Here is a 27522-nt window from a genome sequence, read left to right on the forward strand (position 1 = left end):
TACTTTAATTTCTCAAGTAAATGTGGTTCAATGTGATATCTAAAATGTGATATATGCTTTAGATAGTATTATTTATCTTTAAAAGGTAAATAAAATAATAAAATTTGCACTAGCATCTTTATTTGCAATAAACTATTGTATTCTCTAAAAATAAATGTAGCACTTTCATTGACGTGTGCATAATGACAGTTTATATTCAATTGAATAATGCCCACTATTTTTGGGGTATAAAATCGAATGTAGTTGCTCCGCTTATTTTGGCAGATGCACTTCGATGAAAGTGAACATTCTGCCATTTGTTATCGCGTTTGTGCCAGACTCGCGTCTCCTCGGACTGATGGGTATGTGCATGTCCTTGCCTGCGTAATAAATAAGTTTTTATGGATATTGTTTCTATTTTATCAGGAACTTACTTATCAATGTACTGCGTAAGTCTGACATAGGCAATGCAAGCGGCTTCTTCACCAAGTAAGTGCACATGAGGATTTAAAATGGTTGTGTTTATAGCTTTGCAGTTTTTACCAAGAACTGGAATAAAATTTGAATAGCCAAGATTCTTTGAAAAATTACCTATCGAACTTACCATTTTCAAAATAAAATTTGTGAAAATCAATTCCCTCTACAAGGTTGCCCAGTGCTTCCGGTTCAAAGGCAGTTAGATGCGGATCACATATTTTGCTAAGAAGTTATGCAAAAAATATAGATTAATTTGTAATTTTCTTCAGTCCTAAGTCCCGGTACTATTGGTAGTACAAGTTATATTTATTTCGGTACAAAATAACAAAGGATTTCTTCAATAAATTACTGATATTCATATTAGTAACCGTTACTCGTATATCTAAAATATATATACACTAGTGGGCATAAGTATTTAGACACCATTAGCTTGCAACTGCCGGGCTATGCTTTTCATAGTACAGTCAAAGAAATAACTAAACTATTGATGATAAAACAAAGAGTGCAATTACAGTTACACGTGAGAGGTATGTTTTGCTTTTTACCTTTTCAATTTTCCTTCTGCTGATAAAAAAGCTAGACAGACAACGATTTGGGCGGTGGCAAAAGTATTTAGACATCACATTTAATTAGTTCGCATTGATCTGTTGTTCGAAGAATATCAAATTTTTGACTTTTTTTAGATCATTTGAACATTTGTTCTTGATAACGTGTTGCTACCTTTTTATTTTTATTTTTTTTTATTTTTGTTTTATTCATAAATTTGTTAAACATGGGGAAAACAAAGGAACTGAGCGAATTTATAAAAAATAAAATAATAATTAAGTATAACTCTGGTATTTCGGTACAAAATATCATTGATTTATACAAAATTCCACGGGCAACGGTGTATTACCAAATAAATAAATATAAAAAAAATCACACAACCAAAAACGTTGCGCGTAGTGGCCGACCACGTAAAACAACTCAAAAGGACGATGGGTATATTTTACTGATGTTTAAGCAGAATGTTCTACAAACTCCCCGATCGGTTGCCAAAGAACTAAAAGAAGGAGCAGAAATCGATATCAGTGAAAGAAAAGTTCGCAGACTTCTTAAGGAAGCCCATTTTGGAACATATTTTAGCAGAGTTATGCCACTAATAACTCCACGAAATGAGTTAAAGCGCCTCGACTTTGCCAAAAAATATGTTGTTCAGCCTGCATCATTCTGAAACAATGTTTTGTGGAGCGATGAAAATTCTTTTGAGTTTCACTGCTCAAAAACAAATTTTTGTTAGATTACCGAAGCAATATCGGAAAAAAGTGGCACCAGTATGTCAGAGAGTAAATCATTCAGGAGGGTCTGTTATGTTTTGGGGATGCGTAGCCTTCACTGGCTTGGGAGATTTGGTTCCTGTTGGTGGAACCATGAATCAAAGAAAATATTTAGATGTCCTTAATAATCATGCATTCCCCTCTGGTGATAAATTGATTGGAGAGTCCTTCATACTCCAGCAGGATAATGCTCCCTGTCATAAGGCCAAACTGATTACGAAGTTTCTGAAAGATGTTGGCGTAAACACATTGGATTGGCCACCTCAAAGTCCAGACCACGACATAATAGAAAACCTCTGGTCATATTTAAAAAGAAAAAGGGGTGCAAACTTATCTAGATGTCGCGAAGAAACGATTTTGGAAATTCAAACCTTATGGAAGGATATTTCAATAGATTATATCCACAGCTTGGTACAGTCTGTACCAAAACATCTTCAAAAGGTGATAGACGCAAAGGGAGGGTATATTTTTTATTAATTTGTCATAATTTTTTAGTTGACTTTTTTTTTTTCAATTTATAACATTTAAATAATTTGTCGAAATACTTATGCCACTGCTAATTTGTAAGAAAGTAATTTTTGTTAAATCAACAATGAAGTTATCCATATGTTTATGTTACCTAATTTAACTACGATAGTCTACCTATTTACTAAAATTATTAAACAATTTTGCTTTAAGTAAACAATGAGTTACAAACAAATATATTGAATATATTTCTTGTCCAAATACTTATGCCCACTAGTGTATTTTTTCAGAAAGTATGCAACGAAGGAGGCGTTTTCTGGATCATTAGCTGAGTCGATCATGTCAGACTGTTGAGACTGAAAAAGTATATATTCACTTTATAAGGACCCAAGTTTCTTCTTTACTTCGTTTTAAACATCTCACCGAAATCAATATACCCTCTGCAAGGGTATAAAAAACATTGTATTTAATAAAAAAACAAGCCCAAATGAAATGACTGGGAAACAATTAAATATAAATTGGAATGGCTAAGTTTGAGTTTTGCGACATATTATATCCAATATCAATTACCTTACTTTCTAGATATCTTTTTAAAACAGAAATTTGGTATATATACCTTTGCGGGGTTTTGTTTAAACGTTTGTTTTTTGTAAGTAACTTTTTATTGTACCTATTTACATTTTATTTATCGATCCTTTACTTTATTTATGTGTGTACTTTTTTTTTAATCACTTTTAACTTACGTGTATCCATCAAAGTCGCCACTGTTAATTGCTTCAATCAACTGTTCAGTTATCTTTATTATTTCTTGTCGTCTAGCTGCTTTGTTGGTAAAAATGTTATTAGTTTTATTTATTTTTTAACATTGTAAATTAATAATATAAACATTTGTAAGTCTATGTTTTATCCTTATTTTGCTTTTATAATAGGGCTGACATAAATATATAAAATACATTTCTTATTATTATGGTTTTTTCTAGTATTTTCCGTTCCACCCAAAGTAAAACAATAGCATTGCTGTAATATCGTATAATAGATTCGTTAAAAAGTACGTAACAGCGATTCCGACCATATAGGCAAGTCGACTTGGCCATGTCCGTTTGTCTGTCTGTATTAACGCCTCGATCTAAGGATCTATAACAGCTAGAAAGTTGATATTATTGCACGCCCACAAATTTGTCTTACCAATTTCTACCGATATGCCAACATTTTTTTATTCGCCCACTACAAAGCCTACATTCCTACAAAATCTGAACTATATCGATTTCTCTTGATTCATACCAAAAAATGTTCAAATATATCTATAGGGCCAGGAAACTCCCAAAATAGGATCCGGGTAGGTGTAACACAAAAAAAATCGAATGAAACGTTAGTGTTAACAAAACACACATAAAGTTGGTTTTCCAGTGATTACTTTTTGTTTGTACATGTTATAAATTTCTCATCTTAAATATAAAGGCGTTGCATATGGGTGAAATATGGTTGGCATGCACTTATTTATACAAGCAAGCGATAATAAATTACAATTTACGATTCGTTGAAAAGTATAACAGGCTGAATAATATATATTTCTGATCAGGATCAATAGCCGAGTCGAACTGGCCATGTCCGTCTGTCTACCCGTATGAACGCCTCTATCTCAGGAACTATTAAAGCTAATGTTTGTTTCTAATGTTGCCACGCCTATACTAAAGCCCAAAACTGCTACGGCCACATTTTTGAATATTTGACATTTTTTCATATTTTTATCGTTTGGGCCCAAACAAAATTTCCCATGCACTCTAACGCACACAAACCACCCGAAACCTGTCACGCCCACGCTTATTCATAGTTTTTAAATTTGTTTCATTTTATAATTTTTGTACCCATTTTCTGCCGATATTCCAAGAAATATTGAATTTTCTCGTCTACACTTCCAGCTGAGTAACGGGTATCTAATAGTCGGGGAACTCGACCATATCATTCTCTCTTCCTTATGCTCAGATTTGGAGTTGGATGTTGGATTTTGTAAGTGCTTTCTGAATTGAAAACAGATGTACATTTGCTTTCTTACAACAACAACAGGACAACACAATATTTAAATTTATTTGGATCTGATAACATTAACTTCACACTGCTCCTACCACCGTCATAAAATGTGATGTTACGTTAAGCTTACAATTCTTTGATTTTGGAACTCAGTATTTGGTATTCATACATACCTGAAGAGCACTGCGAGTTTCCTATATTTTGATGATACGTTTTTGCAGGACAAAGTATCCTTATATCTAAAACGCACATTTTTTATTTGTATAAAAATCAATGTTTTATACAAATTGGAAATGTTTTAAATAAAATAGAAAATAAAAAAATGCATTTTGTGATGCAATAAGAATAGAAATGGTTAGAAATATGCAATAAAAAAGTCTACGAACTGTAAGTGTTCTTGTGAATAAACATTTATTTTATACATAACTCCAGTTTAATTTGATGGATATACCCATTCTTCAACAAAAAAAAAGTCCCGATTTAGCATTTAATATGCAATATGCAACAAGACGTAATAAAGCGTTAAATTCACTTTAATTTTTTAAATATTTGAAAGGCTCGAGTTAAATAAAATGCATTTATGCATTGCATAGAAATACAATCAAACTTTCCAATTACATATACCCCACAAAATAAGAGAATGATACCTGGGCTTAAGAGGTTTTGCCATTTATGCAACAAGCATGCCTACAAAAACGCCCTTAAAGCTAAAATCTTTCTGGTAAGTAGCCGATAATTGTTCAAGTCAGACCATTATTCTTACTTTGGAATATAAACTTTTAAGTATATAAACTTTATGTGTAAATAACTACATATAATTATACTCGTTTCTCGTAGTGTAGAGTAGAGTATACTAGATGCGTTAAAAAGAATGCATCGCATAGAAGGAAGAGTTTCCGACCACATTGATCAGGACTAAGTCGATCTGACCATGTCTTTCTGTCCGTCTGTCTGTCCATCCTTGTTAAGGTTGATATCTCAGGAAGTATGAAATCTAGAAAGTTTAGATCATGCAATCATCAGATTCCAGAGAATTAGACGCAGTCTAAAAATAGCACACCCACACTATAAAAAAATGTTTTGATACTTTTTAATTAGTCTTGGCTACCAGTTTGCCAATAAACTTTTTGCCACGCCCACAAGCCGACACAACTTCCAGGCCCACACCTTTCACCAATGTTTTGATTTACTATAAAACGAAGAATTATAGTTTGTCTTGACCATTTCTACCAGTAAACCAAAAACTTTTTGGCCACGCTCCGTCCGTTCGTCCAAAACTTTCACACCTTTCACCACAATTTTTGGGCTTCCAGTAACTATCTAATAGTAAGTTTCTTATATATAGGATTCTCTCTTCTTTAAAATAAAATTCTTTTCAAACCCTTGCAAATGGACAGAAGTTTTCAACACAGTAATGGAGACATTTAAGACCATATATATTTTTTTTATATAAAAAATTATTCTTCGAAATTGTTTTTATTGGGTATAAGTTTTTTTTTTTCTTAAATATACAATTACTGCATGGGTATAAAGGAAATGTTTATTATTTGGGTTGAAAATATATGTTATGCTTACGATGTGTAGAGAAAACAGGTGTACCAGATTTCCGCTACCTAAACGCTTACAAAAAGCCTAAAAATGTCGCGCACACTCAGAAGCAATTTGATTTTATTTTATTATGTTTTATTATTATATTATTATTATATTATTATAATTAATTTTTTTAATATATTTTTTAAATATTTATTAAAAATATGCTTTCTTCACTCACTTGTAGTATCTGAGTAACTGGCAGCAGAGGAACTGGAGAAAAGCGTTTTTTTATACCCTTCCTTGATTTCAGTCAGAAGCTTGCAACGCAGTGAAGGAAATATATGTGGTCAAGTTTTCTAATTGTGTGTACACTACTTATCTGGCGAGATATTATTTCGTTTGATCAAAATCTCCCGATATCAGGTCGTCAAGTTAATTGAAATATTAAAAACCTTAAGAATCTTTAAAATATGTATTTTATGAGAAAACAAGAAACGCTATAGTCAACTACCCGTTACTTAGCTAGTCCAAATGGGACCGACAATTTTCAACATTATAAAAGAATATCGGTAGAAATTGGTGGAAAAAATTAATTTTAGTGCTCTTAGGTGTGGACGGGATATATTTGGTTTGTTTTTATGCGTCAGTGAACAAAATGTTTTCGGCATATCGATAGAAATTCGCAAAACAGTGATTTAATCCACAAAAAAATGAAATCATTTCTCAAAAATGTCGGCGTGGCAAAAATTTGTTTGGCAAATCTATAGAAATTTACAAGACTAATAAAATTATGAAAAAATATCCAAAAATGTGGGCGTGGCAGTTTTGGATATTTTTGGGGCTTTGGGGCCCCAATGGGGCACATCTGTAAACTAGTTCTGCTGTTGATTTAGTGTTGCCATACGTAGAAAATGTGTTACAAGGGCTTTTATAAATTTGAAGATACAATTTACTTAATTTGTTGTGTTAAAAAAATATGCTTTTATTTTCCGAAATCACTTACAATAGGAATTTGTTTCCTTTCAAATCAATTTTCCAGGGATTTTATTAAAATCAAACCTTTAGAGCGATTTCCTCCAGAACAGCGTAACCAAGCCAATCATGTCATAGCAATGACAGTTGGCTTCTAAATTAAAATATTTCCGTGTTCTTAAAATCAACAAGATAGAATGCTATAGTCGAGTAATAATTTTTTTGGGGCTTCGATACATATTGGGAAATGAAATAAGAAAAAATTTAAAAACTGTTTTTGGTATGCTGATAGAAATTGTCAGGACAAACAATAAAGGAGGAAAAATCTAAACATTTTTCAAAAGTGTGGGCGTGGCAGTTTTTGGCAACTTGCGGGCGTTAGAATGGGCGTGGCAACTTGGGTCAACAAATTTGCACAGATTCTCTAGTATTATTAATCGCAACCTTCTAGCTTTTATAGTTCCTTTATATGGTCGGGAAAGCTTCCTTTGCCTGTTTAGTTATAGTTAGTTATAAAAATAACTTTCAATATCTGTTATCTTGTATTAAATTTACCCTTTTTGAAAAAAAATGTTTGTAGTAACGACAAAATTAGGTTAATAATATTAAATATATTGTTGCATTGAAGTCTCAATCCAAATGCAGAAGATTCAAAGCTGAAATAAAAACCAATATAAGAAATGGAAATATTTACCAATCCTTTAATTTAGTCTGTTTATAATTGACAAAAAGTGCATAAACTGCGAAAGTAATGTCACGCTGGAGCAATGTATGATACTATTTTGCGATATATTCTAAGCTGATTTATTCTTTGATTAATTAGTTTTATAAATTATTTTATACCCCGCACACTTTATACTAACAAATACTTAAGTACTGATTTCTCATAGAATAATTGGATGAATAAATAAATATTTTAATTACAAATATAAAAAGAAAAATTGTGTTTTATCAAATAATCCAAAATTCAGGTTAGCATTTACCTTCAGGCTCTTTTGATACGACTGTAGTACTGCGATCAACGGTTCCTTTTTTATCTTCTAGGAAAAAAAAATGTACAAAAATGTCATTTTTGAAAATGGAATTTTTCCAATATTTTCTCTACGTTAAAATAATGAGATGTGTTTGTTTTTGTGATTTAGTTTAAATCATACACCTCTTATTGAGTTAATGCAAAGAAGTTTAGCTGTAACTTATAATTAATTCAAAATATGCATTTGAAATTCCTAATGTTAATGGTTTAAATAAATGTAAATGGCGTTAAAAAAGGCAAAAATAGGGCGGGTTAACTTTTTTACAATTCATATCAATTCAATTACATATGTTATTTATCTATTGTATTTTCTGAGAGCCTATTAGGAAATGTGAAATATATAACAATTTTTAATTTGTCGATTGTTTGGTGAGTTGAGTTCTAGTCAACAAATATTTATATTTTACCGGATATACGTAAAAAGGAGGTCTGTATGTTGAAATGATTTGTAAGTTTGAGAAGTCGATATTTCTATGCAACTTTAATGATTTATAATAATTCCCATTTTACCGAGGTGTTTTAGAATAGAATATCTTCATAAAATTATCTTTGAAATAAAAACTCTAAACTTGTTTTTTTACTAGTTGCTTCAACTCTAAAATATTTGTAATATAATATTTTTATACCGACAACTTCAGCATCACACAAATAATTACAACTCGTTTTTTAATAAAATTCTCAAACCGTAATTTTAGCTATAATTCCTTATTTTCTCCTTTTTTAGAAATACCAGTACTTAGACCATTTTCAATATATTTTTAACAATAATTTCTTCTTTTCAAATAATATACAAATTATGTCTTTTAACGGTCATATGGGAAGCTTATAATACGATTATGCGTTAGCTAAAGTAGACGGTTTACCAAAAATACGTCGGGGGAAAGTTTTAAGATTCTGCTTTTTGATTTCAATTAAATCGCTCATAGTAAGCTCCACACGCTAAGAGCTCTTTTCACTCTTATTCCCTTCCACTTTAAGTTATACTCTTGCCAACAACAGGCGAGACTATCTGGTCAAGCTTTAATATTCTATTCGATGCTAAGCAACATTTTTGTTTTTAGTGTAAAATACATGAAATAAGTTATACACAAGAGAGATGCTATAGTCGAATTCCCCGACTATCAGATACCGGTTACTCAGATAGTGTGAATGCGATCGCGAAATGTCATCATATTTCTAGGATATCGATAGATATTGGGGAATAAAAAAAAAAAATTTTAAAATTGTTCAAAAATGTGGAGGTAGCAATTTAGGGCGTGGCCCATGTGGCAACATGGGTCAATAAACTTTCCCTACTTCTATGTCTCCAGAATCTGTATACTGAATCACAGCCTTCCAGCTTTAATAGTTCCTGAGATCTCGAAGAACATACGGACAGGCGGACAGACGGGCAAGGCCAGATTGACTTGGCTATTGATCCTGATCAATAATATATACTTTATATGGCCGGAAACGCTTCCTTCTGCCTGTTACATACTTCTCAGTGAATCTAGTATACCCTTTTACTCTACGAGTAACGGGTATAATAATTCAATGTTATATAAAAAACAGGAAAGGAACCAATTAAGCAAGCTGATGCTTTCATATATACCGTTGCACTTTTAAGATTTTTGAAAAAAAAACTCTTGTACCGAATTATAACACTTAAGATCTAAACTAAGGTACATTTTGTTACATTAAATAAAATAATTATAACGATGAAGGCCGAAAAAATTGATTGATTAATACGCATTTACACCGAAGAAAAACCTAAAGTAAAGATATGAAGATATAGGACCCCACTGTTGAAAAAACATTTTACTTTTTATTTTTTCGAATGCGTATTTCCAATGTAGGTCTGTGTTTTTGCCCCTTTCTATGGCAGCTATATGATCCGATAAGGCAAGTTCTGACTTATATTCTACCTTGAATAGAAAATCATATATCATGCATATAGCTTTGAAACTGACAGTCTAGTTTCCGTAGAAACGAACGGACTGACAGGGCTCTATCGACTCGGCTGTTGATACTGATAAAGAATATAAAAACTTTATATGGTATAGCTTACTGAGTTGTACATTTTTACAAGCCCTCTATAAAGGTATAATTCAGATCGTAATTAAATTATGTTATTCGAAAGCGTGAAAGCTAGATTAATTTTTATGTGTATAACAGAATGAAGACTGTACATGTAAAAAAATATAAATGTGCTTCAGGATGCAAAAAATACCACACTAACACCAATTTAAAAATTCGATATAATTATTTTAACAATACATTTAAGTATTAGGATTACAATTAATGTATTAAAACTGGTTATTTCCTCTAGTTTCTAGGGAAACTACGTGGTTTTCGTAATCTTGAGGAAATTTAAGGGATTTCTTTAATAAGAATGATTCAATTTTTATTGATTTGTTAAAATGTAATAATAATAATATATATGCAGCATATGTTGCCATAAAACCAGTAAAGATAAACAATAGTGTAATTATATAAAAGCACATATATATTGATGAATGGGGACACCAATTTACAGAATATGATAAAAACAATCTTCAAATGAAAGCTACCATACACAAATTAAAAGAAAAAAAGTTAATACAAACTCATCCAATGTTCACTAGACTTTACACTAAAAACCCAGTAGTGTCTTGCTCTAAAGCTCTAGTGGTTGATTTTGAATTCTGATCTAATTTGGTAACTATAAATGAATGTTAAATACATATTTTATTTACTTACCTTTTATATCATCGTCCTCAAGAGTAGTGCTAGATGAATCGGTTGATTCTTTGACCTGTGATCCTTCACCTTTTTTAGTTATCATACTTCTGCCTGTAAATTAAGTACACTTTAGTTAAATAATTATTATACCCGTTACTCGTAGAGTAAAAGGGTATACTAGATTCGTTGAAAAGTATGTATCTGGCAGAAGGATTCGTTTCCGACTATATAAAGTGTATAAATTCTTGATCAGGATCAATAGTCAAGTCGATCAGGCCATATCCGTCTGTCCGTATGAACGTCGAGATCTCAATTTTTTATGCAAATCGATAGAAATTTACATGGCAAATACAAATGTAAAAAATATCTACACATTTTTCAAAAGTTTTGGCGTGACAGTTTTGTGGACGGACAGGGCCAGATCGACTCGGCTATTGATCCTGATCGAGAAAATTATACTGCTTATGCTCTTCTGCCTGACACATACTTCTTCTATCTTCTATCTGCCTGTCTTCTTCTTCTATCTGCCTGTCACATACTTTTCAACGAATCTAGTGTACCTTTTTACTATACGAGTTATGGATATTTTTATACGAAATGAAATATATTTATATTAATCCCACAAGCTGAATAACGGGTATATGATTGTCAAGGAAATTGACTTTAGCGTCTCTATTGTCCTTTTTGTATATTTTTGTGTTGACGCCAAGTATATTCATGTCGTCAAGATTAATTTAAGTTACGTACTCGAAAAATTTCTGGTAGCCAACATTGTCGTAAGAATGGCTCCCTTTAGCTTGCGCCGCGCATTAAATTTCTTGAGACAGTCTACGGTTTCTTGGCGATGCACAACGGAAGCCACACGTTCTCGTTGCTGTAACAATGTTTTTTCATTATCTTTATGTAAAATTAAGAGAAAAATTTATCTGCACTTACACAAATCCACGGATGTTTTAAAGCCTCAGCTGCAGTTATTCGTTTATTTGGATTAACTGTTAGCATTTGATTAATAAGATTTTTAGCTTCTGGAGTAACCGTATCCCATTCCGGAGACGGATACTAAAATAAAATCATATTTTAAGATAATTAATCGTGATAAATTTTCTAGTTTCTAGTTTCCGTACATCATAAGCTCCTGCTTTTATCTGCGAGTACAGTCGGTGCTGATCTTCATCCCAAAAGGGTGGATAACCGACAAGAAGTATGTAAAGAATAACTCCTGAGGAAAAATAAAATTGTTATTGGATTGTGTAACACGACTGCCGTTTGGCATGCATATGTTACAATAATTATAATTGCTTACCACATGCCCATATGTCTACCGATTTGCCATAGGGCTCCTTTTTCAATACCTCAGGAGACAGATATCCTGGGGTGCCAGCAAATCCAAACCAAGCCTGATGATCGCCTTGAACTTCAATGGCTAGACCAAAGTCAGCGAGTTTCACTGCTGCACCCTTTGCCTTACTAGCTAATAGTAAATTCTCTGGTTTCAGATCTCGATGCACCACACCATTTTGGTGGCAGTGATTTACCGATTCCAATATTTGTTGAATACAATGTGATGCATCAGCTTCTGAATAAAATTCGCGTGCAACGATATCTTCAAAAAGTTCACCACCGGTTACACTGCAAATGTATGTAGGCATAGTCAAATGTTTCGATTGAAGCTTAATTTAAATTTAATGTATTTTTAATTTGCGACAGCAGAAAACAAATTTTTAATATTAAAAAATATTATATTGCGGCTAAAAGATTTGATTCATATGAACGATCGGAGGGAAAAGGATGAAGTATGAATCTCAATAAACAATAGTCGAGTCATTGCAACATTTACAAGCATTTGTTAAAAACTCATATTTTTAAAACATTGTTGAGCATAGGCAATGAAAATATTTGGTAAGGAGTCCTTATGAAGATTAATGCTTACAGATCAAAAACAAGGTAGTGATAGTTCTCCTCCTGTATACTGTCATGTAGCCGCACTGAAATTGTACATATTAATTTATTATCAATCAATTTATTAGTTTTATACATTTATTTGATGTTTTTTTATGGATGGCAAAGATTATAAGCCTGAAAGGCTTTAAAATACATGTTTATAAAATACATTTTGAACATATTATATATTTTTTTATAATTCTCCGTGTAAATAAATGCATTGTAAGTTTTTAGTAAAAGTTTTGTAATTATTATAATATAATTAACGAATTTCTTGTAAGAATTATTTGTTATTGGAGAGTAGGGAATGGAATGTTGCTTGCATATGCGGCTTGATATATTTACTAAACTCAGGTATCTCTTTTCTTATTTTCTTCGTTGTGTTACCGTGGACGTCAAAACATCCTTTATCAGCATGACAATGCAAGACATTACAACTGCTTGAGTCTACACCGTGATTGAATATTACACTAATGTATATAATTATGTATAGTAGATGTAGTTATGTAGAGTAGGATTCCGCTATAAGAAACCGTTTTTGCCCCCAAAATAAGTGTAATTTTTTTATTATGTTCAAAATTGTATTAGGCCATGTTCGTCTACTTTTATTTAGATCATTCATCTTCAAAAAAACGTATAATCTATGAAGAATAAGTGAGTAAATTATATTAATATGGGCCACGTTGCATACCTATGTTGGGATGGTGTAACTTTCTGCAGATCCTTGCTTCACGTTCCAGTTTTTGAAAGTCTAAAAGCATAAAAAATTATATATGTATATATATGAGCATCTGTTCTTATATAGATACATGCATGTGAACAAATATGTTCATAAAAGGTTTTTATTTTAGCAACACTGGCGAGCAAGCAAATGGTTCTCTCTAAAGTCCAAAATTTGTCCAGGCTGTCATGCTCAAACTTCTTAAAAATGATTTAATAATATTTTTTTTAATTACACGCTTGGCAAATATTGCTATTCAAAAATTATTTTGACCACGTCTTGGCTGAAATAATTCATTAAATCGACATCTAGCACAACACCAATAAATACCCCTCAATTACTATAGCAGTTTTTGAGGTGTTACCCCTTAAGAACATGGAAAAAATCGATTTTTATGTCATTTTTATATTTACATATCTGGGCCTAGTATACATAACCCTCTGTACTGTGTCAGTACACTACTCTATGAAGAGCTATTATTGTATTCGAAACTTTTAAATATTTTACATCTAACAAGAAAGCTTCGGCAAATCACGGATTTTAGTATTTATATAAATATCAAAAAAACACTAATGAATACAATTTATAATCAAGAACAACGACGCTACAAATTCTTTTATGTCATTTTAATTTTCCTCCAACTGCTCAGAAAAAATAATGGTCGACTTTATTATTTAAATTTATGAGCGTTCAATAGCAAAATATATTACGTCGTTCAAAATATTTGACAAGTAATACACATCAGTGTTTCACATTAGATAGGGACCGCGAAGATATTTCACAAAAATAATGCATTGGTCCCTTCCAAAAGCGTATTTAGCAAAAAGAAAGTAAATTTGACAGGAAAACTTTTTAAAAGTCACTGTGTACTATTGATTTCACACGATATGCCTGAAGCATTCGAATATCACAATTCAACCGATGCACATCTATACCACCGTTGAAAAAAGGGTATCGTCAGCGGCAAATGGATGCTAAATAAGTATGTAACTTACAATTTTCCTTTAGCTTACACATTTGACAAAATGTTTGATTTATTAAGTATTTTTAATTTTAACGGTACACCAGATTTCATGAAATATATATATATATATATATATATATATATATATACTTGATCAGTTCCACAAACATAGTCCTGTCAGTCTGTATGAAGGTTGTGACCTCAGAAACTACATGGACAATTACGTAAAAGCAGCGCAAGATTGAAATTGTTGCCATTAAACTCTGTTAATATACGTACTCTGCTTAACGTATTCGCAATTGTGTACCTGGTATTTTTTTAATTAACAGATGTCAATCGACGTGCTAGAATTCTATTATTAGAATAGAATTTAAAACAAGAGGGAATGCTATGGTCGAGTTCCCCGACTATCAGATACCCGTTACTCAGCTAGTGTGAATGCGAACGCAAAATTTCATCAATTTTCTAGGATATCGATAGATATTGGGAAATTAAATAAGAAAAAGATTACAAATTGTTCCAATATGTGGACGTGACCGGTACGGCGGCTTTAGGGCGTTTGAGTGGGCGTGCCAAAAAGTTTGTTTTAGCAAATCGATGGAAATTTAAGCGACTAATAACATAAAAATATATCCAACAATTTTTCAAAAATGTGGGCGTGGCAGTTTTGAGCGGTTTTAGGGCGTCAGAATGGGCGTGTCAAAAAAATTTTTTTTGTGCAAATCGATACAAATTTAGAAGACTAATACAAATGTGATAAAATATCAACACATTTTTCAATATCAATGTGCTTGGCCCATCTGGCAACACGGGTCAACCAACTTGCGCTGCGTCTTCGTCTCTAGAATCTGTATGCTGAATCTGAACCTTCTATCTTTTATAGTTTCTGAGATCTCGACGTTCATAAATACACACGGACATGGCTCAAGAATATACATATATACTTTATATAGCCGGAAACGCTTCCATCTGCCTGTTACACACTTTTTAAGGAAAATATACCCTTTTACTATACTCTAATTCGTAGACTAAAAAAAAACTAAGAAACTAAACTAAACTAAAAACTTTTTGGTATCTTTTTTTTTCCTTACTTATTGTTAATGTAATAAATTCTGCTGCTACATCATTAACATTCCTGCTTGCATGCATATCTTCATATCTCATATTTTTATTAATATAATTGTCGCGGCTTTACACATACTTATGGACTATTACCAACTACTTAAATCTTATTGTTAGTTGATTTAGGCTACTATTTTTTGTCTATCTATTTGATTTAACATTCCTTTTTTATCTTTAGAATAATAGTTTTATGACAATAAATAATACATTACAATTGGAGACAAAACTGTTGTTGAATTCCCTTACTTATCACTTAGTTTCCTCACTTAGTTGTGCATAGCATACATACATACATATGTGATTTTTAACCTACATAGAACACAGAAAGCCTTACCTCTGGCAGTTAATTTTTTTGTATTTATAATTTTTGCAGCAAATTCAAAGCCAGTTGACTTTTGGACACATCTTTTCACAATTGAGAATGCTCCTCTGAAATATTAAAAGACTGGTTATTATAATACATTTATTAACCTTGAGTTTGTTAAACTTACTTTCCCAACTCTTCTTTGATGTCGTAATTGTCCGAAAAACGCGTACAGGCTGCTGGTGCAGCCATCGCGATGGCACACTTAAGAAAATCTATTGCGACTAAAGATCTTAAACTGCTCTACAGGTTTCACTTTCCAGGAGTTATATTTCTTGTTTTCTAAATGATTTTTGAATATATGATAAATGTTAGTTTTAAGCACACTAAAAATTACTTACAATGTACATAAATACATACAGAAGTATTTGTTGTACCTAAATATGGCCTTCTCTAAATATTTTGTTATAAAGTAGCACTAACTGGAACAAATTTTAGAGGCAGTGTTGGTTCTATGGTATCCAAAGAGGTACTGCATGTATTTGAGAATCCCCCGCCCATCATAGAATGAACTTACATTCTTTTCTGTATAAGATCAGGCATGAAGCTCCTAGTCATTGAAACACATATCGAAAAAATTAAAGCATGTCTCACTATTCTAAATTTAAAATTCTATATTATTCAGTGGAATCGAAGCAAAATAGACCTGCTATCTACATATAGTTTTTCATAATTTAAATGGTTTTTATTAATATAAGGGTTATGTTATTTTAAACAGACGCAGGTTTCTTATTGAGTTAGTAATTCAAGTGATTTCTCTTAAAGAAACACTAGACTAGAAAACTCGACCACCATTTTGAAGATTTTGGTGGTTGAGGTTTGTTCATGTGACAAAACATAAAACACAATACTTCGCAAGAAACAATATGCGCGGGGCGCAAATTGAAAAATGTCTGAAAAATTATTAATATCTTTACTGAAATGTCGCGTCTAATACCATGTTGTTACCTAGAGATGACATGACATTCGATTGTCGATAAAATGTAATAAAAACTCGATTATTAAACAAAGGGTTCAACTCCTTGCCAAAACTACACTTATCTTTTGTCCATGCACACATCAAAATAGAAAAGACGTCTACATACATATGTAAATCCATAGCTCCTCTTTTAGTGCAGTGTAAACGGGCCTTACATCGATGTGCATATCACCTTCTCAGTGGCGTTTTCAATATCAAATTAACCTATCGCCCTGAAAAAATACGTTTCCATTGCAGAAATAAAACAAAAGAAACCGCTATCGTAATGTTTCTCGACTATCAGAAAACTGTTACTCAGCTAGTGGAATTGTGAACGAGAAAATTAAACATTTTTTTGGCGTACCGATTAAAATTCGCAAAACAATTCCAAAATTTTTTTTTAAAAATCAACGAAAATTTAAAAAAAAGGACGTGGCTCAATCATAACTTTCTAGCTTTTATAGTTCCTGAGATCGTGGAGTTTATACATATTGGCGGACATGACAATTCGATTCGGCTATTGATCCTGTCCAAGACTATAAATAACTTAAACGTTTGGAAACGCGACGTCCTACAAGTTACATACTTTTCAACGAAGCTAGTGTGCAGCATCAATCATTACTATTAACCTCTATTACTTTTTAAGTAAAGGAATTCAAAATTAAAATAATTTTTTTCTGAAGTGTTAGGGCCACTTTTTAGCCGTAGTAACATGAAGTTCATGCTCAACTCAACTTTCCAGTTAGTATAGTACCAAAAATAACAGCGTTACAAGTTTGTTTGTTTGAGAACCAGACATACGAGCCGCCTAAAACTGTAACGCACATTTTTTTTGAAAAATGATTTATTTTTTCAGTCTGGAAATCTTTAATTTCAATTTTTCCCACACATTTACAAAATGTTTAGTTTTTTTTTGTTTTATTATTATTTTTTTGTTATTTTATTTTGGATACTTCTGTCCATTTGATAAATAGTCGATAAGCTGTACTGTTACGTTTCACTTGTTTTATACCTCTCCGTGAGTTTTTGCCATATCCGGTACAGCGGTCACTTTGGCATGTTGTTTTTGTTTGTTTTTTTTTTTAAACTAGACCCAATTATCATGAAAATGAAGTGTTTCCCTGGAAAAGGCATATGTAGCCCCCCTTAGAAGTGTAGGGATCAACAACGAAATTTTTAAATAACGTACTTATAGTATAATATTGTCAAGTCAAATGTTACGAAAAGTTTAGAATTTGTGACAACATTAAACATGAAACATTATTATCCTAACATTATTATATTAATTTTAAAGAAGAAATATGAAATGCCATATTTCAATCAATTAAATAAAGCGACAGGTGTTTTTGGTTAATTTCGTAAAAGAGAAAATCCTGATTATGAGAATGTATCTGGGACGCAGTTATATATATGCGTACATACATACATATGTATATAGGTATGTATCCTTTGCAGGTTTCATGCGTTGAAGCTTTTTTTGATGAGCTTAATGGTAAAACGCCCCACCCCTTTTAGCAAGGATATTTCAGGGTCTTATAAATGACTTGTTGCAAATAATACTCTTTTATTAAATAATATAAACACGGACTATTTACGCGAATTAAATACACAATTTGCATGAGACCTTCAAAAATGTATTACTAAAGCCATTTTTCGGACTGGGAGGGACGGTTTCCAGTATGTGAAACACTTTTTTAAAATCAAACACTTTTAAAAAAATTAAAATTAAAGCATTTATCACAACTCGCAGTATATAAGTATGTTTCAAATTTTCTGTACATATCAAGAGTAATTGGTTATATGTATGTATTTAGTTACAAAATTCTTTAATGTCATATTTTTATATTTACCGTGTAACTGAACAAAGGCACATAATTGGGTACATACTGATGTTGTATAAATGTCCTTTTAAGACATAAGTAAAGCGTGTGAATATATATATAATATATATAACAATTGCAGTCGTTAAACGCGCTAAAAAGTATTTAATATTATTTGGCATATACACAGTAAGAGACCATACAAAGATCAAATATATGTATAAATTTATGTATATTTTAGAATCTGTGTTGACCCAGAATTGTATCAGGAGAATTATACACTATTATAGATACGTATACTTATATAAATATATGAATATATATATACAAAAATACATAAGTGTGTACATATGTATATTAAATCCAATTTGATACCTATACTTGATGTGTACTTTTCAAGTGCGAATAATAACAATATTTTTAACTTCAGGAGATCTGATAAATGTTTGTTCAAAAACGCTTACAAAAGTATTTAAAAAGCTATATGTATATGTTTTTAACGAGCTGGGAGAACACGAAACACATTAGATACCGAAATTTTTAGAACGTCTGTTTTCTTGAAAATTGTATTCAATACTGACTAACAAGGTTTTGCGGCCGCGTTTGATTCGATGAACTCTGCCAGAGAGAAAAGCTTTTTCGTCTTTTCTCATAATGTCGTTAAATCGAAAACTTTTGCAAACGACGGTAAGTTTCAGGAGAGTCTGCGCACTAGTTTGTGCTCGTATCACTATCCTGAACTACCTCCGCATTTAAACATTATTGGGTTGATTGGAACTGTAAAGTAATATATTTCATATTATCTTTTTATTTTAGGCAGTGATTTCATAAAACTGCCCACATGCAATGCTCCATAGTTAGACTAATAAGTACCTAAAACCGACGTTTCACAACACTTTAGCATGCGCACCGTGACCTAAAATGTCACAAAAGGAAACATAAATAAATAAAAATAAATGAATTCCTAAATTTGTAATCACTTAATTTAGTCGGAGCTCTTCAATTTACAAATTATTAGAATTTAAGACTGATGCCTGAAACACACTAGGTAAGATTATAGTAACGATAGAAATACAAATCACTCTGATGATGAGCACGTGTAATCTTTATCAGTATCACTAGCTGTTATATCCTTTTCGTCAATCTGTATAAACGGCTCACTCTCAGGAATTCTAAAAGCTACAAAGTTGAGACTAAGCCAGCAGATTTTAGAGACATAGAAAAAAAAGGACGAGTAAACTCTTTAAAAAATTTGTTGTTTTCGTTTTATTATTTGTCTTTTTTCCAGTATATCGTTATAGCATCCGATCTACATTAGTTTATAAAACGTAAAAGTGTAACTAAAAAAAACAGTAAAACCGCAGTAAAAGCGATGCAAGGTCGTCGCCAGGGTAGGGCTGGGCCTAAAAGGAATGTTCAAGAAAATTCATAATTTGCTGCCTATCGCGTAACTTCACGTTGTTTATTTACACTATGTACTGTTCTTATTCTCTTAGTCAATCTGCCTCCAATTCTATCGATCTGCTTCCCATACATAAGCTTGATAGGTGCTTTCACTAAGAGTTTCCAGTATTGGAAGATGAATTGTACTATCTCTCGCCCCTGGCTGATGGCCTGGTGACGCCCTTGAAGAGATGACAGATGTATATAAACCATTTCAGGGCGATGTCTTCTATTATAAACTCTTGATTTCTACAGACCTAAATTGCCCAAAGCAATCTAAAATACAATAACATTTTACATACATACATTTTTAATATATTTTTATATTTTTCGGGTACAAGCCGAACCCTGTATTGTCTACACACAGTCTCCGCAGAATTTCGAGAACATTTTACAGTTATATTTTTTAATTTTAAAATGTTATTTTTTTAAACTGGGAATATACATACATATATTTTTTAAATACATACATACCTTTTTTCTAACATATGTACATACACATACTAATATGTGAAACAAAATCCAAACCATATGTGTACATTTCCTTACATATATTTTTGATCGCTATAGTAAGAAGGACAAAATCGTAAGTGTTTTAAACAAACGGTACTAACGAAAAGCAAATCACGGACATAGAAGCGCAAAGCATTTCAGGTGTTTTATTGCGCTTCTGTTCAGTTTTCACTTCCTCATCTGTAGAAGTAATCAATAGCACGCTTTCTGTAAATTGATACTGGAAAGTATCCAGAAACAATCCTGAAAAATGCTTTCGAATGTATTGCAATATAAATATTCTCGAAAATTTGATTAAAATAGACACTTTATGTTAGTCTGTTTTAAAGGTTTATTTAGCCTTTAGTTGTTCCAAGTACCCCAGCCCTTAAAATTTACCCAATCCAATTGGTTCGGTGTAGAATGAAAATTCACTTACACATGATATTGAATAACATATTTAAATATGGAATTATAATTGTGCCTTTAAAAGTCTATTACTGGCCAATTACATTTTAATGCGTTTAGAATTGGTTGAAATTTATGTTGAATAAAATTTCAATCAAAGTAAAAAATTTTGCATTTTTGTATTCAACATATGTATAGACTTAAGTGAAATTTTCTACAACTCTGGTGGTAAAACTCTGAACCAATCATAACGACATGAATAAAATGCTAAGTAAGACTTAAATTTGTTTAGTAAGTTCTGTACAAGGGAAAGCGTTAACCAAATCCACATTTGACTTTTATACAAAGAGAATTTTGATTTTGAGTCAGAAGCCACTTAGTTAAGTAGACTTTTGCGACCATATAAATATGTATTTGTATTTGTTCAAGCCGAACACATAAGTTTTCTCACGAATTTATTTTCTTTTTCTAAGCGTGATTTTTCAAGCCATCCGCGATCAGCATCAGGTTTAACACCATGTGCTTAAGTATTTTAAAAGAGATACATTTTGCTTATGTTACTAAGCATAGGTGCACTTTTTGACATTGTCGACATCATATACCACGCATCCCATCAGCAATCCGACGAGGACCCCGACATCTTTCAATCCACTAAGATCTCAAACCCACATTATATCACCCTTATCATTGCGAGTTTCCATTACACATGCAAATATCGGGATTTCCGATACGGAACCAGTTGAGTTCATATCCAATTACTGTGTTTGGCAAACTGCACTTTCAATGACAGAAGTTCTTCAGATACGAATAGCGGAAAAGAGCTGACTAAGTTGTATTTAATTTGTTTTATAGTTGAGTATATCATATATCGTTTTGCCAATAACCTAGCTGGTTTTTTTTTTTAATTTGTAGAACTAAAGTGTATTGATATATCGACCTAGTTTGCATAATTTAAATAGTTTAATAATGATGACCGTAAACAAGAACAACTTCAGAAAGGGTTACTTGTTCTGAATTGGAGAAAGGACCTGTTTTTGCTTAGTAACTTTTAAACCTGCATTTTATGTAAATGTGTTGTATATAAGCCGTATTGTAAGCTAGGGAATACAAAAATCTAAAAAAAATGTTACACTCGTTCGTTTTCAATAAATCTGCTAAGAAGAGAAAAACAACTAATTTTTTTAGTTTGTCGATAGTTTTTATTTATTGTATTTGGACAGAAAGCTTGGAAACCATTTGCCCCTTTACTTTATTTAGCACAAGTATCAGACTATACCTTCGCCTCCTGATTTGCCTCTTCCCTTCATGGACTGCCGTCCACAGTAGGATTCAGGATTCGATAAAAAATAACGAAACAATGATGTCTTTTCTATTATTTTCCGACATTAATTTTTGGATATCAAAATGCGCAATGAATAAAATGAGCACTCAATTTAATGTTCTGACGTCATGCGGTTTGTTAAAGCCTGAACCCTTTTTGCATTGCAGCTTTTACATAGAACGTGGTCATCCAGGGGATAACATCCGCGGCCCTCAGCTTCAGATGATAGTAAGAGCCCACAGTCCTATTAAATGCAACAAAAAATAAGGACATTTTTTCGATTAATAAATATTCTTTTGTTTACCTCACACTTATAACATTCTAGATGAAAACTTCGATCTAGAGCCACTACTCTGATCGTTTCTTCTTGTCCTGGATCTGGCATAATTGGTTGCTTGCAGACACAACAGCGAGGGGCAAATTTTCTGTGAATTCATAGAATTTTATCAATTGACCGTGCTGCAAAATTACATAACTTACTTATGAAAATCTGTTATGCAATAGTTTTGATTAGTAGCATCAACTGTAAATAATAGCCCATCTAAGCTTTTTCCGCATACAACACATGTAAAACATTGCGGATGATATGGTTTTCCAGTAGCTCTAAGAATTCTCTCTAAAATTGGTTCCATGCAAACAGAGCATTTTTCCAGTGTTTGTAAATAATCATATTCGCAATAGGGTTTGCCGTCTAATGCATAAAATGGTTTTCCCTGTAAGTTAATTTGGCAATCTGTACATGTGAAGCAAGATATGTGGTATATTTGATCCATTGCTGTACATCCGCTACTTTCTCCAAGTACACGTGAATTGCATTTGACACACCTACCTGTATAAAATATACGTTAATTTTAATCGATAAGAATGTGTTACATTAACTTACCGTAGTTTTCAAATTCTTGAACCGGTTCGGTGGGTATTGAAATGTAATTTTTTAGACCTTCCATATCATTTCTATGTATGGTGTTCACGTCATAAAATGTAGTTCTAGCATTACCATGTATGTATAGTGTTTGGTTAGCATCAATCGAATTCGAAATATTGTATTCATGGCAAATGTTTGGATTATTATCATTGACGTATGAATTATGCAGATTACAACTTTCACGAGGCAGCGTATCTACAACACAGGGTCGAGGGTTTATAGGTTCATATATTGAATCATATGTATAAGAGCTCTGAAAATTAAAAATTATTACGAATTATATATTATTATTATAAAATGCGAACAAAAATTGTTTTTTAAATATCCTATTAAGAAATCATATAAATTATAATCGTGGAATCTTTCAGTTTTGAGGACTTGATCCTCGGACTCCTTGAACTCGTAATCAACAGTATTTTGTTAATCCATATATTTATTTAATGCATAAAGTTATTCTAAATGTCGAAATAGTTATTGTTTATTAATTTTCAGATAAATGTATATAGTATCTATATATCTATATATATATATAGTATATACTATATACATAAACCTATTTCACGTTAACTAAAAGTGCATTGGAAAAATCTGTCTTCGTCAGTAAGTCATTCAAATTCTTCTATAGCTTTGCTGATTGCATATCTTAATATCTGCCGTGCACTTCTATTAGCTGAATAAGATTGTTTATTAGACACAATTATACTCCCAGAGTAATAAAGATCTGTTTACCTTGCCTGTGGCATCATGTTGCAACGCATATTGGTTTGCATATATTTGCAAAGGATTCGATGTCTGATTATTTTGTAAATAATCAATTGGTTTGTTGAATTCCAAAGTGGCGTGACGAAGCTCACTGTATGAAGAACTCACAGCGCTCTCTGGACTAGGTGGGGGCGGTAACTCATCTTTTTCGTTGTCTGAAATAAAGTTAGTGCAGACAAATAGCATCTTTTGCGCTGAGCTTAGAGGAGAGTCCATTGCTTTGACATTTAAATTATTTTTTAATTAATACTATATAATTTGTATATAGGCATTACATAAACATACCGGTTTCATGAACGTTTGAATAGGTACTCGCTGATCTCTTAGTTTCGTCAGTTGCTAGTTCTGATGTTTCTATTTTATTGTGTTCAAACCCTAAATTAGAATATATTAAGCTTTTGCTCAAAGTTTTTGAAAGTGGCTTTGTAAAGCTTTTGAGAGGCTGTGTTGGTTTAGCTTTTACTCCCAAAAGACCCTTTTTTTCCATTTGAAGTTTATGGTAAGCTAGGGCTTCTAATTGCTGTTCCAATATTGCCGGATTATCCAAAGTTGTTTTTCTGTTCATTTGAGTATCAGCAACTCCGAATTCAGAGCTGAGGTAATTTCTAAAAGGCATATGCCCCCTCATTTTCTCGACTCCAATCAGAGGTTGTGAATAAAGTGGTTCCCGCGAACATGATACCTGTCTGCTTGATGGAACCTGCAATAAAGAAATATTTATGCTTAAGAATATTTTATTATACACAGTTCTTCAGGAAAATAACTTTTCATAATATACATAGGTTATAATCGGAACAATAAAAATTATAAATAAAAACTATGATTTGACATGCAGATTTTAATGACTTGTACGCTGCGCAAAGTTCTAAATATTGCCACGGTTTTCACAGTTTGGTTTTTACCGAAGTGAAAAAGGCATGCGATAGATATGTATTTAAGTACTGGTACAGTTAAGAATATCCCCTAGAGATACCTATTTATACTTAAAACAATATTTACTTAAAAATATATTATGTTTTTATAATGAATTGTTCCTGATATATCGCTTAAGAATCTATTAGGCTATACTTGTTTTTGATTTCTGTCATCTGAATGGTAGCAAATGTTCGCTCATAGTCCAGCGGATCAATAATATATATGTATACATATGTACATACGCATACATATGCTATTTTAGAGGGATGGAAAATGCTCTAGCCATGCAGACAAAAATACCCTCTAAAACGGTACAATAACGGACTTTAAGACTTAAAGAACAAGCCTTAAAGGACAATCGAGGAGAATCAAGGAATTGCTGTGCGTATAACACAAGCTGGCTATACTAAAGAATGTATGTACCTGAGGCATTTCATTATATTTTATCGTCGGCTTAGGAGGTATATCCAATCTCCTGTTTACTGATGCATTTTGCTTTTTACTTATCTTGGCGACTATCTCCGCAACTTTTCCATGTCCAATACATACAGGCGGTGAGCCTGTGTCACCTTTTGGAAGCGAAAGCCCTCTAAGTTGCTGGGCCACAGACTCCATTGAAATTTAACAAAATCGCGATTCCGTTTTTCTAAATCAATAAGAAAAAACTTTTTTATATTAAACCTCAAACATTCATATACTCGTAAAATTTAAATTTCATATTTCGACTCTTTAGCACTAATAAAATTACACCCTTAATGATGATAGTTTGGTTTGTTTTTAACATGCATAAAATAATTCTGTATGCATAAGTAATTAAACAATTATTTATTTAAAATTATTGACATTTCAATACTTAGTGGAAATAAAACTATCGCTTATCGAATTTTTAAGGTCCAGCAGTGTGGCCTTAACATGAACGCTAGAAAAACGTTATAGTCGCACAGGCTCGTATTCGGAGTTATTAAATATGTAGTACTCACTTCGCACGATCGCTTTATATCTCAAAAGCTAATAAGATCATAGACACACGCGAGATATTGAAGCTAAATCCTTATAAAACTTACATATGTAGTTTTGCTTAAACGGCAATCAAAGAAAATAACCCTAATGACTATAGGAGGACTATAAGTCAATGAAGGGTATTGAGAAAACTAAATGTTTGATTGAGACAATGATTAAAGTATAAACAGGTTTCATGCCGAATGACTTTAAATAAAATATTATTAAATAAACTTTAAACCGTGTGCTAAAACTATATTATTATGTATTTTTATTTATATATCTTAAATTTAAAAAGATAATTTTTTTTATTCTATTAATAACATCGATGTTTTTCGCCAAAAACGTCTAAAACATCGATGTCCACCAACATGAATGTTTCTCCACCTCTAACCTAATTCCAAGAATCGAACTAATCATAAGTGGGAAACGTGTATATTTTGCTTATCTTAGCAGGTATAGTCACTTTAACAAACAATCGAACACGTACACACTTATATAAGATGTGTCTTAAAGTGTCCGTCTGTATGTCCGTCCGTGTAAGCATCCAGATTTCAGGAACTATAGGCTAGAAAGTTATAGGCGCAGACCAAGTTTGATTCCGCTTTCTAACGATGTACCCCAACGCCACCGCTCCAATCTGTCACGACCACACTTATAATTAATTTTTTTATTTGAATTTTTAATCGATATGCCAGATAAATAAGAAAATATTTCAATCTTCCACCTTTTGAGTAACGGATATCTGATTGTCGGGGAACTCGACTCGACTCGGTATAAATTCTGAGACAAGTTTGCGTAGAAACGGACGGATGGCCAAACAGACGGCGATATCGACTCCACCACATACAGATCAATAATTGATAAGCCCCTTATGAAATTTTGAACTACGAATTTGAATAAAATTTCCTTTGGTCCCAACAAAACCAGCTGACTGTTATGTAGGTGGCTTACGCTAAATTCGCTCACTCGCCTACTGTTATAAATATTTATAAGTTAAATTTATGGAATAAATCTCAGATATATATCATCCGAAATTGCATTTTCGTTCTTTTCCCCGACAAAGGAATTATTAAGTCTGGCGCGGCTTTTCTCAATTCAAGTTTTTGTGAAATTTCGTATTGGTTCAGCTTAAATGATAATAGTGTAGTAAATCCTACGTCATATTGTTTGCCAAAGTCGAGAAGAAAATTCCCTGTTTAGTAAGAAATTTACATTAAATACCTTGAAAGTCTGAATATAAATATTAATTTCATTGAATAAAGTTCCTCGTTAATAGAAAAATGATTGCAAGCCAGAATTGTTGAAAAAAAAGTACAATCACACTATATCAATATTTTTGAATACACCAAACGTCAAATTGTTTGGCCCAATCGAAGAGAAATTAAGCTTGGGGAGGAGTATTGTAAAGGATGGGAATGACCGATTTCTAAAGAGCCACATAGTTAGGAGCCAAAATAATTATTAATTAATCAAATACCTTTTTACCCAAGTAATATAAGAAAATTGGAAATCTATCATGAATAAAGATGCAATTTTGAAAGGAAGCTGACTTGGAATCACATATACCTCGGCACATATGTATGTACGGCCGTAGAGCTCAATTCCGCAACGGGAGCTTCTCAGAAACTGTGGGCACGGTAATTTAGCTTTTTAATTGTTAAAAAAGGATTAAATGGTTGTAATCAGACAATCGTAGCTAATATACCATTCTACGCTTCTAAACAGTGGTCCCACACTGTGGTCACATCACACTATTAGTAATCATCTTCATAAAGTGGACTTCCGTTTACGATGATTTATTTACTAACCTGGAACAATACAAAAGTAAACTTCTTTCGAACTGTAATTTTTTCTGTCCGAT

The 27522-nt window shown here is 32.2% G+C and overlaps 2 protein-coding genes across 21 annotated transcripts; both read right to left on the reverse strand.

Annotated features, from left to right (window-relative positions):
• Positions 1-90: 90 nt before the first annotated feature.
• On the reverse strand, positions 91-18825 carry LOC117146266 (calcium/calmodulin-dependent protein kinase type II alpha chain). Of its 18 annotated transcripts, none has more exons than XM_033312250.1 (17): positions 16467-16528; positions 15957-16165; positions 15743-15897; positions 15586-15680; positions 13136-13195; positions 12434-12488; positions 11807-12132; positions 11628-11722; positions 11440-11562; positions 11251-11377; positions 10522-10614; positions 7754-7807; positions 4439-4504; positions 2981-3056; positions 584-678; positions 414-528; positions 91-359 (listed from the first exon to the last, which is right to left on the reverse strand). In XM_033312250.1, the coding sequence occupies exons 3-17, from the start codon at positions 15805-15807 to the stop codon at positions 215-217; spliced, it is 1590 nt and encodes a 529-aa protein (XP_033168141.1). In that variant the 5' UTR covers positions 15808-15897; positions 15957-16165; positions 16467-16528; the 3' UTR covers positions 91-214. The 18 variants fall into 18 exon arrangements, with proteins under 18 accessions (XP_033168141.1, XP_033168140.1, XP_033168139.1 ...); XM_033312249.1 differs by having other exon boundaries at positions 2981-3059; XM_033312248.1 differs by having other exon boundaries at positions 7754-7810.
• A 3087-nt stretch (positions 18826-21912) lies between these two features.
• On the reverse strand, positions 21913-25596 carry LOC117146321 (zyxin). 3 transcript variants are annotated; one of them, XM_033312381.1, is made up of 8 exons: positions 25513-25596; positions 25083-25305; positions 24030-24444; positions 23712-23962; positions 22941-23235; positions 22538-22886; positions 22362-22482; positions 21913-22301 (listed from the first exon to the last, which is right to left on the reverse strand). In XM_033312381.1, the coding sequence occupies exons 2-8, from the start codon at positions 25272-25274 to the stop codon at positions 22170-22172; spliced, it is 1755 nt and encodes a 584-aa protein (XP_033168272.1). In that variant the 5' UTR covers positions 25275-25305; positions 25513-25596; the 3' UTR covers positions 21913-22169. The 3 variants fall into 3 exon arrangements, with proteins under 3 accessions (XP_033168272.1, XP_033168273.1, XP_033168274.1); XM_033312382.1 differs by lacking the exon at positions 25513-25596 and adding an exon at positions 25408-25484; XM_033312383.1 differs by lacking the exon at positions 25513-25596 and having other exon boundaries at positions 23712-23899; positions 25083-25379.
• Positions 25597-27522: the final 1926 nt, after the last annotated feature.

The sequence above is a fragment of the Drosophila mauritiana genome, chromosome 4 (genome assembly GCF_004382145.1).
Source record: "Drosophila mauritiana strain mau12 chromosome 4, ASM438214v1, whole genome shotgun sequence".
NCBI classification, from domain to species: Eukaryota; Metazoa; Arthropoda; class Insecta; order Diptera; family Drosophilidae; genus Drosophila; species Drosophila mauritiana.

Bases quoted from the DNA above. Each gene is read 5' to 3' on its own strand.
- LOC117146266 (XM_033312246.1), bottom strand. From the start codon at position 15,807: ATGGCTGCACCAGCAGCCTGTACGCGTTTTTCGGACAATTACGACATC. The intron at 12,489-13,135 runs GTATGCAACGTG...GTACAATTTCAG, and splicing joins GTTACACCATCCCAACATAG to TGCGGCTACATGACAGTATA. The intron at 11,723-11,806 runs GTAAGCAATTAT...ATTTTTCCTCAG, and splicing joins GGTAGACATATGGGCATGTG to GAGTTATTCTTTACATACTT.
- LOC117146321 (XM_033312381.1), bottom strand. From the start codon at position 25,274: ATGGAGTCTGTGGCCCAGCAACTTAGAGGGCTTTCGCTTCCAAAAGGT. The intron at 23,963-24,029 runs GTATGTTTATGT...TAAATGTCAAAG, and splicing joins TTCAAACGTTCATGAAACCG to CAATGGACTCTCCTCTAAGC. The intron at 22,302-22,361 runs GTAAACAAAAGA...TGCATTTAATAG, and splicing joins TAGAATGTTATAAGTGTGAG to GACTGTGGGCTCTTACTATC.